General features: G+C 40.6%; 1 protein-coding gene across 2 annotated transcripts in view; it reads right to left on the bottom strand.

Moving 5' to 3' along the window:
* COLEC11 (collectin subfamily member 11) overlaps positions 1 to 14,741 on the bottom strand; it is a 43,888-nt gene that overhangs the window by 3,924 nt on the left and 25,223 nt on the right. For both annotated transcript variants that reach the window (XM_068402750.1, XM_068402756.1), the window contains exons 3-5: positions 14,178 to 14,249; positions 1,102 to 1,173; positions 319 to 372 (exon numbers count right to left, since the gene is read on the bottom strand). In XM_068402750.1, coding sequence (XP_068258851.1) covers positions 319 to 372; positions 1,102 to 1,173; positions 14,178 to 14,249 — 198 coding nt within the window. The remainder of the gene's footprint in view (positions 1 to 318; positions 373 to 1,101; positions 1,174 to 14,177; positions 14,250 to 14,741) is intronic.

Here is a 14,741-nt window from a genome sequence, read left to right as displayed (position 1 = left end):
CTGGAGCTAGAGTGGGATACGCAGAGATGTCCCTTTGCACTGGTGATGAATGATACAGACAGTTGTACTTCAGTTCCCACTAGTCTTCTGGAGTGATCACACTTCTGAGGAGCTATGAGACATTGTTTCGACAATACACTACAAGTCCAGCAACTACTGCAGCTTCAATAATTTTAAGTAATTTGAAAATATTACAGTGCCTATACAAATATTTAATTTTTCATTATTTCCCCCAGTATGTAAACAGACATGTATTTTTGGTGATGATGCATGCATCTTGTAAAATCCTTCATATACACAAGGTATGTCAGGGATTACCTGGGTCACCATTAGGACCTGGTGGTCCTATGTCACCATTATCTCCTTTTTCACCTAAAGACATGAAGAAGAATAAAAATTTAAGGCAGCTTTTTTGGTCAACAGGTCATTTAGCCCTTGTTTATTTTTTCTCTAGTAACATTCAAATGTGGAAAGTAGAAATGCTCAAGCAAAAATAAAGATTTTTCTGTCCTAGTCATTCCACAACAAAGGCCAGCCAAAGCTATGAAACTTCAACAAAAATAATATGTACCAATATCAATTTTTTGATATTCACGAACTTCACAGAACCACTAACTTCAGATGCCGTAGAGGGAAAAGGGGTGGATGTGCTAGGCTGGTGGCTAAATCTAGATTCATAATATAGATGCTTAAGTAAACATTGGTCCAAATGACTTAACCAAAGTCACATAGGAAGCCTAAGGGGTAGGCAAGATTAGAATTCAAGTCTTCTGGCTCTTCAAAGTCTGCCAAAATACAGTGCATCTTCCCATCTGCTTCTCTTAACTGTCCACACTTGTGTGATGGTGCACAAAGTTCGTTATTTAGCCTTAAACCAGGATTCGCACCCTGCTTCAAGGTTAAGTATACTGCAGTGAGAGAGAAAGGTAAATGGCTGAGAGATCTCAGTCATCTGGCTGACAACAGTGTGAGAAACACCCTATTATGGTAAACTCTGAGCCTTGTTAACCATTTTTCAAGCCCTTAAACTTTTCTCAAACACAAATGATCACAGGTTTTTCAGCTGAAACACAAATGGAGAAACAATTGAACTAAGCATACCTTTGGAACCAATAGGACCAATTTTTCCATGCCGTCCTATGCTGCCTTTCTGTCCTTTGTCCCCCATTTCTCCTATACATAACAGAAAGACAAAAGACACAAGGTAGCAACGTAGTCTGATTCATTCAGATTCTAGCCTGCTTGCAATATCTTTTTTTACACCGAGCAAAAACACGCTATATCCCCAGTATTCATTGAACTCCAGAGGTCCAGCTCACTCCTTGTGAAGAACTTAACATATAACAACCTAGACAGTAATTTAATCTTTGCAAAACAACTGACATTAACGAGGCATGAAGGTGTAAGTGAAAACGCATTTTGGCTGAGAGCTACTGGAAAAGCTTTTGCAAACTTCTCTCAGATGACCATGCCAGAATTATGTTGCAAACGAGGGGGGATTGCATTCAAACATGGATCAATGGATTACAACTATCCTGGATCGAGAAGACCTAAAGAATCCAAGCACAACTGACAGTTTCATCTAATACAGTAGCTCCACTGTAACTGTGGGCTGAATTTGGGCTTAATGGCTTATTTATACAATACAAATACTGTGAAAGTAGTCACATCCTCATTCTTTGCTCTTGCATTTGAAGATTACATTAATGAAACATGAAAATTAATGGAACTCTTACATACATACACAGACACACGCACATGTTCATACAAAGTCTGACTCAAACCAGCAATGCAGCATGTTACTAATTTTAAAGACAGTTTTACAGAATACTTCAAAGTGCAGATGTAGCAAAGGAGCTGCTATAAAATGATTTTCCTCAGCTGTGTTTTTACAAATAAAAGGCAACTATCTACCTCTTAAGGTCAATTGAAATTGTCAACAAATCTGCATGAACCAGCCACTGTCACCTATCTGTGTCCATGAGGCATACCCGGAAATCTAATGTAAGATAGCTTGATTCACTTTGTCTGACTTTGACCTCTTTTCTAGTAGTTGTACTTCCCTGTGTGATGTAAAGTGAATATTAGAATGGCTTTAGGGGAAACAGAATTTGCACTGGAATAGGCAGTTTCTTTGCCATCACTGTCTTCAAAAACCAAGCTGAAGCACTGTTACTAATGAAATGTGTGTCACAGTCCAAGTATTGATGTCATTGATCTGAGCTCCTCCAGAGCTCAAATAATAAAAGAGACAAAACAGTCTTGTTCTTCGGTCTGGAGGGTATGACCTATGAAGAACGGCTGAGGGAGCTGGGGTTGTTTAGCCTGGAGAAGAGGAGGCTCAGAGGTGACCTTAGTGCAGTCTACAACTACCTGAAGGGAGGTTGTAGAGGAGTGGGAGTCGGCCTCTTCTCCCAGGCAACTAGCGATAGGACAAGAGGACATAGCCTCAGGCTTCGCCAGGGGAGGTTCAGGTTGGACATTAGGAAGAATTTCTTCTCAGAAAGGGTCATTAGACATTGGAACGGGCTGCCCAGGGAGGTGGTGGAGTCACCATCTCTGGATGTGTTTAAGAAAAGATTGGACGTGGCACTTAGTGCCATGGTCTAGTTGACATGGTGGTGTCAGGGCAATGGCTGGACTCGATGATCCCAGAGGTCTCTTCCAACCTGATTGATTCTGTGATTCTGTGATACTTCATATGGTGTTTCTGAATGGCATTTCTCAAGCATTACGGAAAAGACTTATCTTAATGGTGCGAATCTGAGAGAAGAACTTCAGCTTGTAATAGCAAAGTCTTATTCAGCCCCATGTCTGCAGAGCTCATCTACAAGTTTAGGGGATCAGCAGTTGAAATTAATATGCACTACTCACCTAACAGAGTAAATACAGCAGGCTTACACACAACTGAAGGTTTTGGCTTAAGCCAAACTGTATACAGTCAATAAACTCTACATAGTCTAAGCTTGTCAGATTATTATTTCTAAATGACATTTTGGTTCTGGCATTGGTTTAGAGAGGATTCCCTGATTTGTTTTAGGTAGGCTTTCTGAGACCTATGAAATGATACCTCTCATTTTGTTACACTCACTAGGTAGCGAATGTGGCAGAGTTTGCCTGATGCTGCAGTTCCTATGGCCCGAGGAGCCTCAGGAAATAATACTGCATCTCAGTGTACATTGGTGATACCCTTTCCTGGGTGCACCACCTGAGCAAATAAATGCTCTGTCATCGGATTTAGGCCTCTTTGTATCATGATTTCCAGGGAAACATGGTCTGGAGGCAGCACAGCTGTACAGCTAATTCATGAAGGGACTACAGGGATGAGAAGCCAAATGCCTTCTGAGGCTCCCATCCTGCAGAAACGCAAGACCAAGACTGCTTTAGGAAATACTGATGCAGTTTTTTCAATGATTGTTGAAAAGATGCTTCCTTTGCTCAAAGCCACATGTTATGCACTGTTTGGCTACACAGGAGCAAGGAATAAATGAGACAAGTTAGGAGGAAAATCTACCACAGGGTTCCAGCAACTGAACTTGTGTAAATTGTCATAGCTCAGCCTCAGCTGTGGATCTATGACAACTGAAGATGTGTTGCCCTTCGTTGTCACTACAACTAGACCTACAGTCACATATTTCCTGTATATATTTTTTAAAGCTGGACAACTTTATAACTTTATTTCATCATTACCTTTAACATAAAAGTCTAATCATTAGCAAGTTTCAGAATATGAACTGATCATCACTGGGCTAAGAGATGTCCTCTGTATTATTCCATGAAGTCTCAAGCAACAGTCACTTGATGGCATGAGTCAGGAAGAAATAATTTCCTCTGAACTGAGTGAAGCCGAATGTGTATGGCTTGTTGGTCTAATTAATTACTGGCAAGTCCTACAATCAATTATTCTCCTTTGTTTCTAATAAGGATCAAATTCAGTCACTACTCGACATGGACTCAGTTAGGAAATTTTACCAGAAACCAAAAATATTTTTCTCTTATGCTATATGTTCCTACTGGAAAAATGGAAGTAATCCACTCAGCAACCTGAAAATCTACTTCCTGGAATACAGCTTCACTTTCAGAATAGATTCATGGCTTGCCTTAAAGATGCAATCTGTTGGGCTGTGCAGGTCATAAAGGTACTGATGCTACCATTGGATATTTACATAATATAGATAGTATATTGAGAGGGTATTTCCTTTAAAATCTCTAAAGTATCAGCTTGTAATGAGTCTATCAAGTTGCTCTGAAAGTGACCTTTCTTGGTTGGCTATTTATGAATTGGGATTACTGTAACAGATCATCAGATGTTTGAATGCTTTCTCTTTTCAGGCTGCTACACCTGAAATTAAATGAACACATAGTTCTAATGCATAAACAAAATACAATATATAAAATTACTTCACTTTCTTTCTCATAAATACTGCCCAGAAAATGAACTACTTCTCAGTAATAGCCAGTAAAAGCTATGTGATCTGCTCAGAAGTATGTGTGTTATCTCAAACAATGAAGACATACATTAAGTCTCCTGTGCTCATTAAAAGAACTGTTTGGATTTGGTTTTCTCTTACAGTGACTAACCCCTGCTTCTGCTCCAGGGGCTTGCTTCTTCTGCAGAATAAATCACAAGGTTTCAAGAGAGACCCATCTGCCTGGAGGGTTTCAAAAGTTTTATTACCTTTTGTGAAGTCCTTTTTAGTGGCCCTATGATTGCCAAAAATGCAGTCTAAAGAGTCTTAATGAAATCGGGAGGTGAGAGCTGGAAAGAAATGAGGACAATGAAAGAAATTAAGTCTCCATAGACCAAAAGTAGGAAATCTAACAGAAAGTTGGAATGGAGAATATGAAGCAAGTCATCTGTCATCTCTCAGATAAAGGTGGTATACACTGGAACCAATTATAGAAGACTTAAAGGATTTTGGAAGGAACTGAAGAGAAATAAACTCTAAATGATCTTCTTGGTGGCCTTTTCAGGCCCACAAACAAGAGAAGAAATAAAAAATGAGGGCTTTGGCTCTCTGCAACACTGTAAATGGGGGCCTTCATACAGTATGGCCAATCTCTTCAGGCAGGATTAATTGGAACAGACAAGAAGGTATAAAACTACTTAAAAAAGACAAAGGTGTCAAAAAGACAAACCCAGCAGAAACACAAATTCACTATGTCACAGACAAACTGAATTGAATCATGTCAAAGGGAAGAGAGCAATAGTTTACTTCCCAAACTTAAGGATTTGAAGACAGATAGAAATTCTTCATGATTTGACATAGCGGACATCACGGAGACCTACCTAACAATGAAAGCAGAAGCGTACCAAATCAGACCAAAGGCTACTTGACTCTAGTGCCATCTTTAACAGCAATCTGAAGAGGATACTTAGAAAAAGAATGTAAGATATAGACCAAGATTACAACGTCTTTCCCCCCGTGTACCTCCTTAGTCTTCCAGAAGTCAGTACTCCCAATGCAAATATTTAGCCTGACTTGAATGAGAACAGTATTTTTAAAGGATATAATGTTGTTATGATACGGCAGTAACCAACACTCAGGACACTTAACTTTTTAAAACTATTGGCAACTGGAAATCAGAAAATTCTTAATACACCAATAGACTACGGTACTGCTTTACGCTTAATAATCTGAATCATCCACACCACTGAAGGTTGGTGGTTGGCTAGGAAACAGTGGTTACAACACAGTTACATCTTGTATGAACAAACAGTGCGTAATCTCAGGTGGTATTTGATGTAGGTGGGGCAAATTAATTTCACCCAGCATTAGCCACCCGAAAGCTAGGTTTTTAGTCTATGCTATTTATCTAAGCTTCCTTGGTAGGCAATGGAGAAATAAACACCTCTCAGCAGTGATCCATCCCACTCATGTTAGACAGGTATCTTTATGACAAAGTGAAACTTTAAAAGCTTGGCATAACAAACTTGAAAAAAAAAAGAGGAAACTTTTATCAATCCATACTGACTAGAAATCAGAAGGCTAGAAAATTTGCAAAGGAAACTAAAGATAGTAAGAAAAAATCCAATCTAGGAAGGTAGCAGAAAAGTTTAAAGGATTTTAATGTACATTCAAAACAAAAGAAACAGAAATAGTATGGTCCAGTCCTGAATGGGGGAGTTTATATTCAGATGCACACAAACACAAATAACTGCCCTTATGAAATGCATCTCTTGCCAGAATTACATTAACAACATAATACCAAGCTTGTTCTGACCAGTGGTCCCCCTAGTCCAACACTCTGATTCCCACAGTGGGAGCAAGAAGTGCAATATAGGGAGGTCACACAACCCCAGCCACTATCTGCAGTCCATTGCAGATGGAGTTGCTGAATCAGTCCCCCAGCAGTTTCAGTGAGTGCCTCCTAGCTCAGGTATGATGGGATCTGGTGAATAGCAGGTCACCTTACTCACTGCTTTTGTGATTCTGTAACCTCGATCATATCCTCCTCAGACTCCTCCATACAGATGGAAGAGTCTCAACCTTTACAGCTTCTCCTTATGAGGCAGCTCCTCCATCTTCTTCCCATTTCTGGTGCCCTTCTCAAATCTCCCATGTCCTTCTTGAGAGACAGAGGCCAGAACCACACTCACGCCAGGTGCGCATCAGGCTTTCATACAGAGCAAAATCAGCTGCAAAAATGAGCTTGCTCTTTTGTCCTTGGTATCTTTTCTGATGATGGGCAGCATTTTGTTGGCTTTACGGCTGCTGCTAATGATTTCAGAGCAGTTCTCAAGTTTTAAGTGACAGTTCTGGTTTTTGGCATAATGTAAGTATGGAATAAATTATGTATCCCTAATGTCCCTAGGCAATACATTTATTTACACTGAAGCCCATCTGCCATCGTTTTGTCCACTCAGTTTAGCATGGATTTTCTCAAAATCCTATTGAGTTCAGGCAGAACTGAAAGACAGTTTTGAACCAGATACACACTTTGTGAATCCACAACTGTCAATGTAAGGATTTTTACATGGCATCCTGCCTGCAGCGCTCCTTAGCGAGCAATAAATTCATGTAAAAGTTGACTCAGAAATTTAAAGGATTGATTGATTACATATTAATGAGCAATCAGTAATACTAAAATATAAGTTAAGATATTATTACCTCTCTTTAGAATTTGATTATACAAATGACTGAGCACTCTGGCTCCAATCCAGGTAAATTAATGAGTCTTCTCTCACACTTAAGAGGCTATGCCTGTACTAGTAAACTAAATGTCTGGGACTGTTCCCTGGCAGTGGGAACCAGATGGCTGAGAATGGTACACTCCACGATATTAAATTGTCTTACTCTTCAAACCAGGATAATCACTTGCAAGCTGTTCATTGTGTTAACTCCCAAAATGTGTCCAAGAACTGTCTGGGAAAGTGTTCACTGGCACAAGCCGAAACCACACCAGGGACTGTGCTAACACTGCAAAGGTAGAGAGAAACAGTTGAGTTCCATGCCCAAGAATAGTATGTGACCCTGCTTCACATACCAGTATAAATGAAGTAAGATGCATCAAGGCTGAAATTAAAATACTAAAATAATATATTTTCAAATGGTTATGGCTCTAATAAAAATCATAGAATCATAGAATAGTTTGGGTTGGAAAGGACCTTTGAAGGTCATCTAGTCCAACCCCGCTGCAATGAGCGGGGACATCTTCAACTAGATCAGGTTGCTCAGAGCCCACTTTGCAACATAAAATGTCTTGAAAAACACATATTTAATGTGCTGTGCCTTTGATTATGCATTCCAACAGTAAATATACCCTCTCCTCCTTATTTTGATTGCCATAAGCAGAATACATGCTACTCTGGGAATATTCACAGTATTGTATTGTTACTGATATATGTCTGCGGAATTTGTATACATGGAAGTTTCAGCTTCACAGATAGGATCATGACTCTGTCGAATAATTGAGTTCACTCCCAACATGGGAGTGTGCAGTACAGCAATCAGGGCAAGTGAGGAAAGTTATGTCTATTAACTTCACACCCCAAAACTTGCACTGCAGTACACTCTACTTTTGTCTGAATCAGCCATTTTACTTCATCTAGCACTCTACGCTTTACGTAAGTCCAACACACAGTTTTATATTCTACTGACATGCTATGCATCATAATTGACCTATATAATTAATTAAAAGCAATGAGGAAAGTAAGTGGAATTTAACCTTAATCAGTGCCCAAAGACATCAGGATGTCTGATGTCACCCTGAAACATCAGGACACTCAACCAGATTTATTTCTGGTAAGCACCAGAATGTTTTAATATTTATCAGCTTCTGAACTACCAGAATCTGAAAGTATCATGAGGAAAGAATATGATGAAAATATTTGCAGCACTTTAGAATCTTGAAATGTTCGTTTCAGGTCAAATATACCATAAGAAAACCATTTCTTTTGTATGTTATTTATTCACTTATTATTATATACCTAAGGAGTAGGTATACTACCTAAGAAACTAAGCATATTTTCTTAGGATGAACTTGCCTGAGAAATGAAACAAAGAAAGGGGAAATTAAAAAAAAAAGGTTACTGTGATTCTGATAATCTAAATTAACACCAGAAGTAGAAAACTCTACAAATATTGCAAAAGAATTACAGTTCTCCCTCCATCACTTACTCAAATAGCATAAAAATACACTGAAATATAGCCATTTCCATCAACAGAAGGAGCCAAATATTAGCCCAACAAGACAATTATCAAGCTTCAATGGAAATACAGGGGGTCAAACACAAATGTTAACACAGTGACTGCAGTTTAACAGGCTACTGCACACAAACAGAGCTGCTGTGATCAACCATTCGTGCAAATGCAAAGTGACGCAACAATTTTATCCATCTTTCATTACCCACTAAGCTATGTGTTATGTACCTGGGTCACAGGTCTAAGCTTACACCAGCTGAGGACTTTAAAGGACATCAGTGGTATATGCCCATCAAGAGACCAAAACCAGAGCAAAAAAGAAAAGCCAATAGCAGGTCACGAATGGATATTAGATAATCTGTCCAGAAAAAAGGTGATGAACTGGCTATTTCTGAGAACAACATAGTGAACTAATTATCAACCTCCAAATGATGCTCAGTTCTTAACCCTCCATAAATAAGATGAACAACCAAATGGGAAAAAGACACCAGTGCGTTGGCTATTTCAGTGTTACCAGCTCACATGATTTTTCCCAAGGATATTGTTATATTTTATTTTTGCCTCAAAGTTCCAGCTTCTGCATAACAAACGGGAAAACCCTTGGACTGCTGGAAGAGAATATACAGGTGAGTCACTCTCACTCAACTTGAGAATCTAGAAAAGTTTCTAGACACTTCTTACTATGCTAAAATAAAGTTGTTTACCAAATATTCCAAGAACAAACATGCGTCAAGTCAAATCTGGATGCACAAAGGAAAGTGGAAAAAATACGTTGCTACAGGAGCAGTAAGAAATTTTGCCTGTGCTGAACCTGAAAGCACTGCCTGGAAAAATACCGATACAGTATGCATTAATGTTCAATTTTCTTTCATCTCTCTTCTGTTTCAAGTATGTTTTCTTGCAGTGAATTTTCACCTCAGTGTTTCTTCTTTCAGTCTCATCAGAATTTTGGAGGTATGGAAAACTGGAAAATTATCATTATTATTAATCAAGAATTCTTTATGAGAATGACTTTCCAAATAAATGCAATTTTACAGTATAAAATATATTAATGAAATGTTACATCACAGATTGGCCTGACTGAAAAAGAGTATATCCATTTCTCAGACGATCCAAAACATGTTGAATTGGTTTGACAAAACGCCAAGCTAGAGAAACATGCATGATGGGAGAGGCTCTCAAGCTCCCCATGAGAAAGCAGTATGACCAGGTGCCCATCTCAAACACTTGTACAAAAATGATCAAACCCTGAGAAACAAACAGGAGGTACTCGGAGTCCATTTAATGATATCAATCACCCAGGTATAATGGGAGAGCCAGAACAACAGGAGTGCTGCAGTGGATGGATATTGGCTCTTTAGGAAGGACAGGCAAGGAAGACAAAGCAAGGGTTATGCTCTTCACAGTGGGCACCTTGAATGCATGGAGCTTTGCTTCATAACTAGCAACTGGTCTGCTGAAAGCATGTAAGTCAGATTTAGAGGGGAGGCCAGCAAGGGGAACATGATGGTGGGCATTTATTACAGACTGTCTTGTCAAGAAGTGGGACTGGATGTGAAGAGTTCTTTTAACGACTGTACGAAGCTCCATAATTGGAGACTAGCTACTTCAGCATCTTCTGTGAGAGTAGTACCATTGGGAAAAATCAATCCAGAGAGTGCATCAGGGACAATTATCTAACGCAGGTACTGGTTTTCGAGCTAGAGATGGTAGTCTCCTAGACCTGTTATTCACATACCCTCTAGTTGTGGATCTGATAGTCAACAGCAGCCTTGGCTGCAGTGACCATGACTGCCTTCATGAGATGACAGCGCTCAAGATCCTGAGGGAAGTAAGGAAGGCAAGCAGCAGAATAAAAGCCCTGGACTTTCTGCACTTTGGCTTGTTCTGGGAACTGTTAGGCAGGATCCTACTGGAGGCTGCTATGAAGTGCAAAGGGGCCCAGAAAGAGCTTCTCAGTCTTAAGGAACAATTTCCTTAAAGCATAAGAACTATCCATTGCAATGTGCAGGGAAATGAGCAGATATGGCAGAAGGCCAGCTTGGCTGAATAGGGAACTGCTGACTGAGACCAAAGGCAGAAAGGAAGCATGCAGGAGGTGGATACTGGGACAGGCTACCAAAGTGTACTATAGAAGTACTCCCTGGGCATGCAGGGACGAAGTGAGGAAGGCCAAAGTTAAGCTGGAGTTGAACTCAGCTACGTGTATGAAGGACAACATGAAAGACAGTACAGGTAAGGCAGCAGTAAAAAAGACCACTCTGCTCTGGGCACTCTGCTTAGGAGGAAGGCAACCTAGTGACAAAGGTCACAGGAAAGGCTAAGGTACTCAGTGCTTTTTTTGCCTTTGGTCTCTACTGGCAAGGTCTGCTCTCTGACCCCCCAGTTCTTCATGTCTGGTAGCAAAGATTTGGGCAGGACATGCTACTCATGGTAGAGGATGACTGAGTTAGGGACTACTTCATCTGGATGTACACAGGTCCATGGCACTGACCAGAAGGCGTTAAAAGGTGCTGAGAGGGTTAGATGATGCTGTTGTAAGGCTGCCAAAGTCTAATCGGCGGCTGATAACGAGTGCCATTCCTCAGGAACCAGTCCTTCATCAGTGACAGGGAGCAAGAAGTGGAAGGATCCTCTGCAAGTCTGCAAGAAACCCCATGCTGGCAGGAGTGGTTGGTGTGCTGAAGGGCAGCAGTCAGGAGGAGCTCGACAAGCCGCTGGAATTGTGTTGACAGGAATGAGTTCAGCCAGACGCTAAGTTCCTCACCTGCAATGCATTGATGAAGGCTGGCCAATGGCTGACTAAAAAACTCCTTTGCATAAAAGGACCCAGAGATTTTTAGGCCCTCATGGAAGAGAAGCAAACTGGAGTTCAGCTGAGGAAGATGGTTTTATTTAGCCTGGAGTAGAGAAAGGTAAGGGAGGACCTAATTGCAGTCTTCCACTACCTACAAGCAGTTTGTAGAGAAGATGCAGCCTTCTCTTCTCAGAGACACGCAGTGAAAGGACAAGAGGCAACGATCACACCTTACAAAAAGAAAAATTTCAGTTGGCCCTAAGGAAAGGGTCTCTCACGATGACACTGGTGAACAGACCTATCAAAAAGGATGTGCAATCTCCATCCTTGGAGATTTTCAAAATTCTACTGGACAAGACCCCAAGCAACCTGATCTAAATTTGAAGTCTGCCCTGTTTTAAGCAGGAGATTGGACTAGATGAGCTCTTTATGATCTTTTAACCTAAATTGTTCTGTGGTACTTTAACTTTTCTTCATGCTGCATTACCTTGCAAAAGTTGAAATTTTAGTTTTCACTATTTTTTATATGAGTCATCCTTGAAGGGTACATCTCCATAAGGGAAATACACTGACTGAACACCCCTCACAGGAGTTATAAAATTTTCAGTGCATTGTAGGGGGATGAGCTCTAGCTATGGATTTTGGTCCCAGGAAAAACTGCATGTATCAGACTCCCATAAGTGCCCAAAAGAACTACATAGCGGATCATGCATCATCATAACGAAGTGTAATTTACCACTGCGATTGCTTTGAAAGGAAGCTTGTAAATTCATTTTAGTAAAAACTAACTGTCCTGGTTTGGCCCAAACCAGGCCAATTAGTCTTAGAGAAACCAAGGTCACTGCTAAATTCCTCACTGCTTATAAGTGAAGAGCCGAAGGGGGGTCGTACCTGCAGGGAGGAGCAGACAGGGCAGGTGACCCAAGATTGACCAACGAGGTATTCCATCCCATACACGTCATTCTCACTTTCCTGTTTATCACTAACCCACTGCCTCCTGGAGGTGGGGCCCAGGAGGGAGGGGCCCTCCTGTCTCCCACTGATTGGTACCAGCTTTGCCAATTCTCCAGTTAAAAGCCTGCAGGTGTGATAGCAGGGAGCTACTGCATTTTCCCCTCTGCCTGTGCTGGGGGGAGCTACTGCATTTTCCCCTCTGCCCGTGCTGGGGGGAGCAACTCTGCCTGAGGAGGATTTCCAAGCTCTCAGTCTTGGTTTTGTATATATTTGTATATATTTGATTATTTCTATTATTATTGTTATTATACTCTTTTTCATTATTATAGTTTATTAAAACTGTTTTAACTTTCCAACCCATAAGTCTCTCTCCCTTTTCCCTTTCCCTTAGGGGCGGGGGGGAGGGTTAACAGAGAGCATCTGCCACCTGGTTAATAGCTGGCCCAGCTTTAAACCGTGACACTAACTAACTTCATAGTTCTGATGACAGCAATGTGGAATGTTTAACTTCAATATTAAAATAAAATATTTTGACTACTCCTAATGTGAATTTTTCAGAATGTGCCTCTCCTGGAAAATTTATGGTCAAATTTCCTCCTTGCTTCAGGAGAAAAACAAATGTGAAAAGACAGAATTTCCTGCAAGACAGAAATGCCGCGTTTCTCTCAGCTGTATAACTGAATACTATTGAGCACCATTCCTCTCAAGAGCTCCAAATATTTTGAACTACAATGCAAACAGTGTTACCACCATCTTTCCATAAATGTTACTGAACTGTGATCCAAGAAATGTAGAATCACTCATGGCCATCTCTGCCTGTTATCATTTACTGCCTTCCCTCAGTGGTTTTAATTAAGGTATTGAGTGTTCACACTTAAAAAGAAAAGGAAACAAGGAAATCGAACCCCATTATTTTTTACCTCTGATCTAATAAGAGGTTTGCATTTGAAGAAGGCAAATTATGAAGAAGACATTATGTCTTTCTTCACAGAGATCTTTCTAAAAAAATCAAGAATATTTTTTTCTTCCAAAATGAATCTTTTTGACCAGAAAGCACTATTTAGTCTACAAATGAGTGCATATGTTCTACTGGTTTTGGCTAGGATAGAGTTAATTTTCTTCATAGTAGCTGGTAGAGTGCTATGTTTTGGATTTGTGACCAAAACAGTGTTGATAACAAAGGGATGCTTTAGTTATTGCTGAGCAGTGTTTACACAGAGCCAAGACCTCTTCTGCTTCTCACATTGCCCCACAAGCAAGTAGGCTAGGACAGCTGACCACAACTGACGAAAGGGATATCCCACACCATATGACATCATGCTCAGCGTATAAAGCTGGGGGAAGAAGAAGGAAGGGGGGGATGTTTGGAGTGATGGTGTTTGTCTTCCCAAGTAACTGTTACGTGTGATGGAGCCCTGCTGTCCTGGAGATGGCTGAACACCTGCCTGCCCATGGTAAGTAGTGAATGAATTCTGTGTTTTGCTTTGCTTGTGTGCACTGCTTTTGCTTTACCTATTAAACTGTCTTTGTCTCAACCCACAAGTGTTCTCACTTTTACCTTCCCGATTCTCTTTCCCGTCCCACTAGGGCAGGGTGAGTGAGCAGCTGCGTAGGGATGAGCTGCCTACTGGGGTTAAAACACAACAACGGTACATGAAAATGCCCACGGGTGATTTAGTCACCCAGCAAAGGGAGAGAGGATCCCCACCATCATCGCCCCACAAGAAAAGGCAGCATTTGGTCAGGAATGACTTTCAAAATGTCTTCTTTAATGAAGTTACCTTTTTCTCCTGGAGGCCCAACTCTGCCTGGACGACCTGGAGCACCTTTCTCCCCCTTTTCTCCAGCCTCCCCTGTTGACACAAAAGGAAACAAAAAGAAGAATCTTATTAAACCAGGAATATTTTCAATTCATGGCAGTGACAAGAGTGCCATTCTCTCCACTGAAAATAAAAACCTACTATAACAAGAGGGGAAAAAAGTAAAATAAGATAGGATCTGACTTAACAGCTTTACTTGATGCATGGAAAACAGAATTTCCTGCAATTGGCATAGACACTGACAAAACCAAAGTCAATACATCACCGAAGTTTCAGACAATGGGTCTAGTTTTGTGGATGTTACTCATATCATCAACGTCCAAAAAGGCCAAGAGCACAATTCACTTAAGTAGAAGCTTCAGAATTAGGCCCCAACTTAGCACATAAACTTCTGGGTCTGTGTTCACCAAACACTTCCTGAGTATCTGCTAAGGACGTGCTCAAGTCTCAAGTGAAAATGGCTTAACTATAACCTCAAATTAAAAAGAAAAAGAGAAAAGTTTATGCCATTTACAGAGTAAGGAT

The sequence above is a fragment of the Nyctibius grandis genome, chromosome 1 (genome assembly GCF_013368605.1).
Source record: "Nyctibius grandis isolate bNycGra1 chromosome 1, bNycGra1.pri, whole genome shotgun sequence".
Lineage (NCBI taxonomy): Eukaryota > Metazoa > Chordata > Aves > Nyctibiiformes > Nyctibiidae > Nyctibius > Nyctibius grandis.
This window is presented reverse-complemented; position numbering and strand designations above follow the sequence as displayed.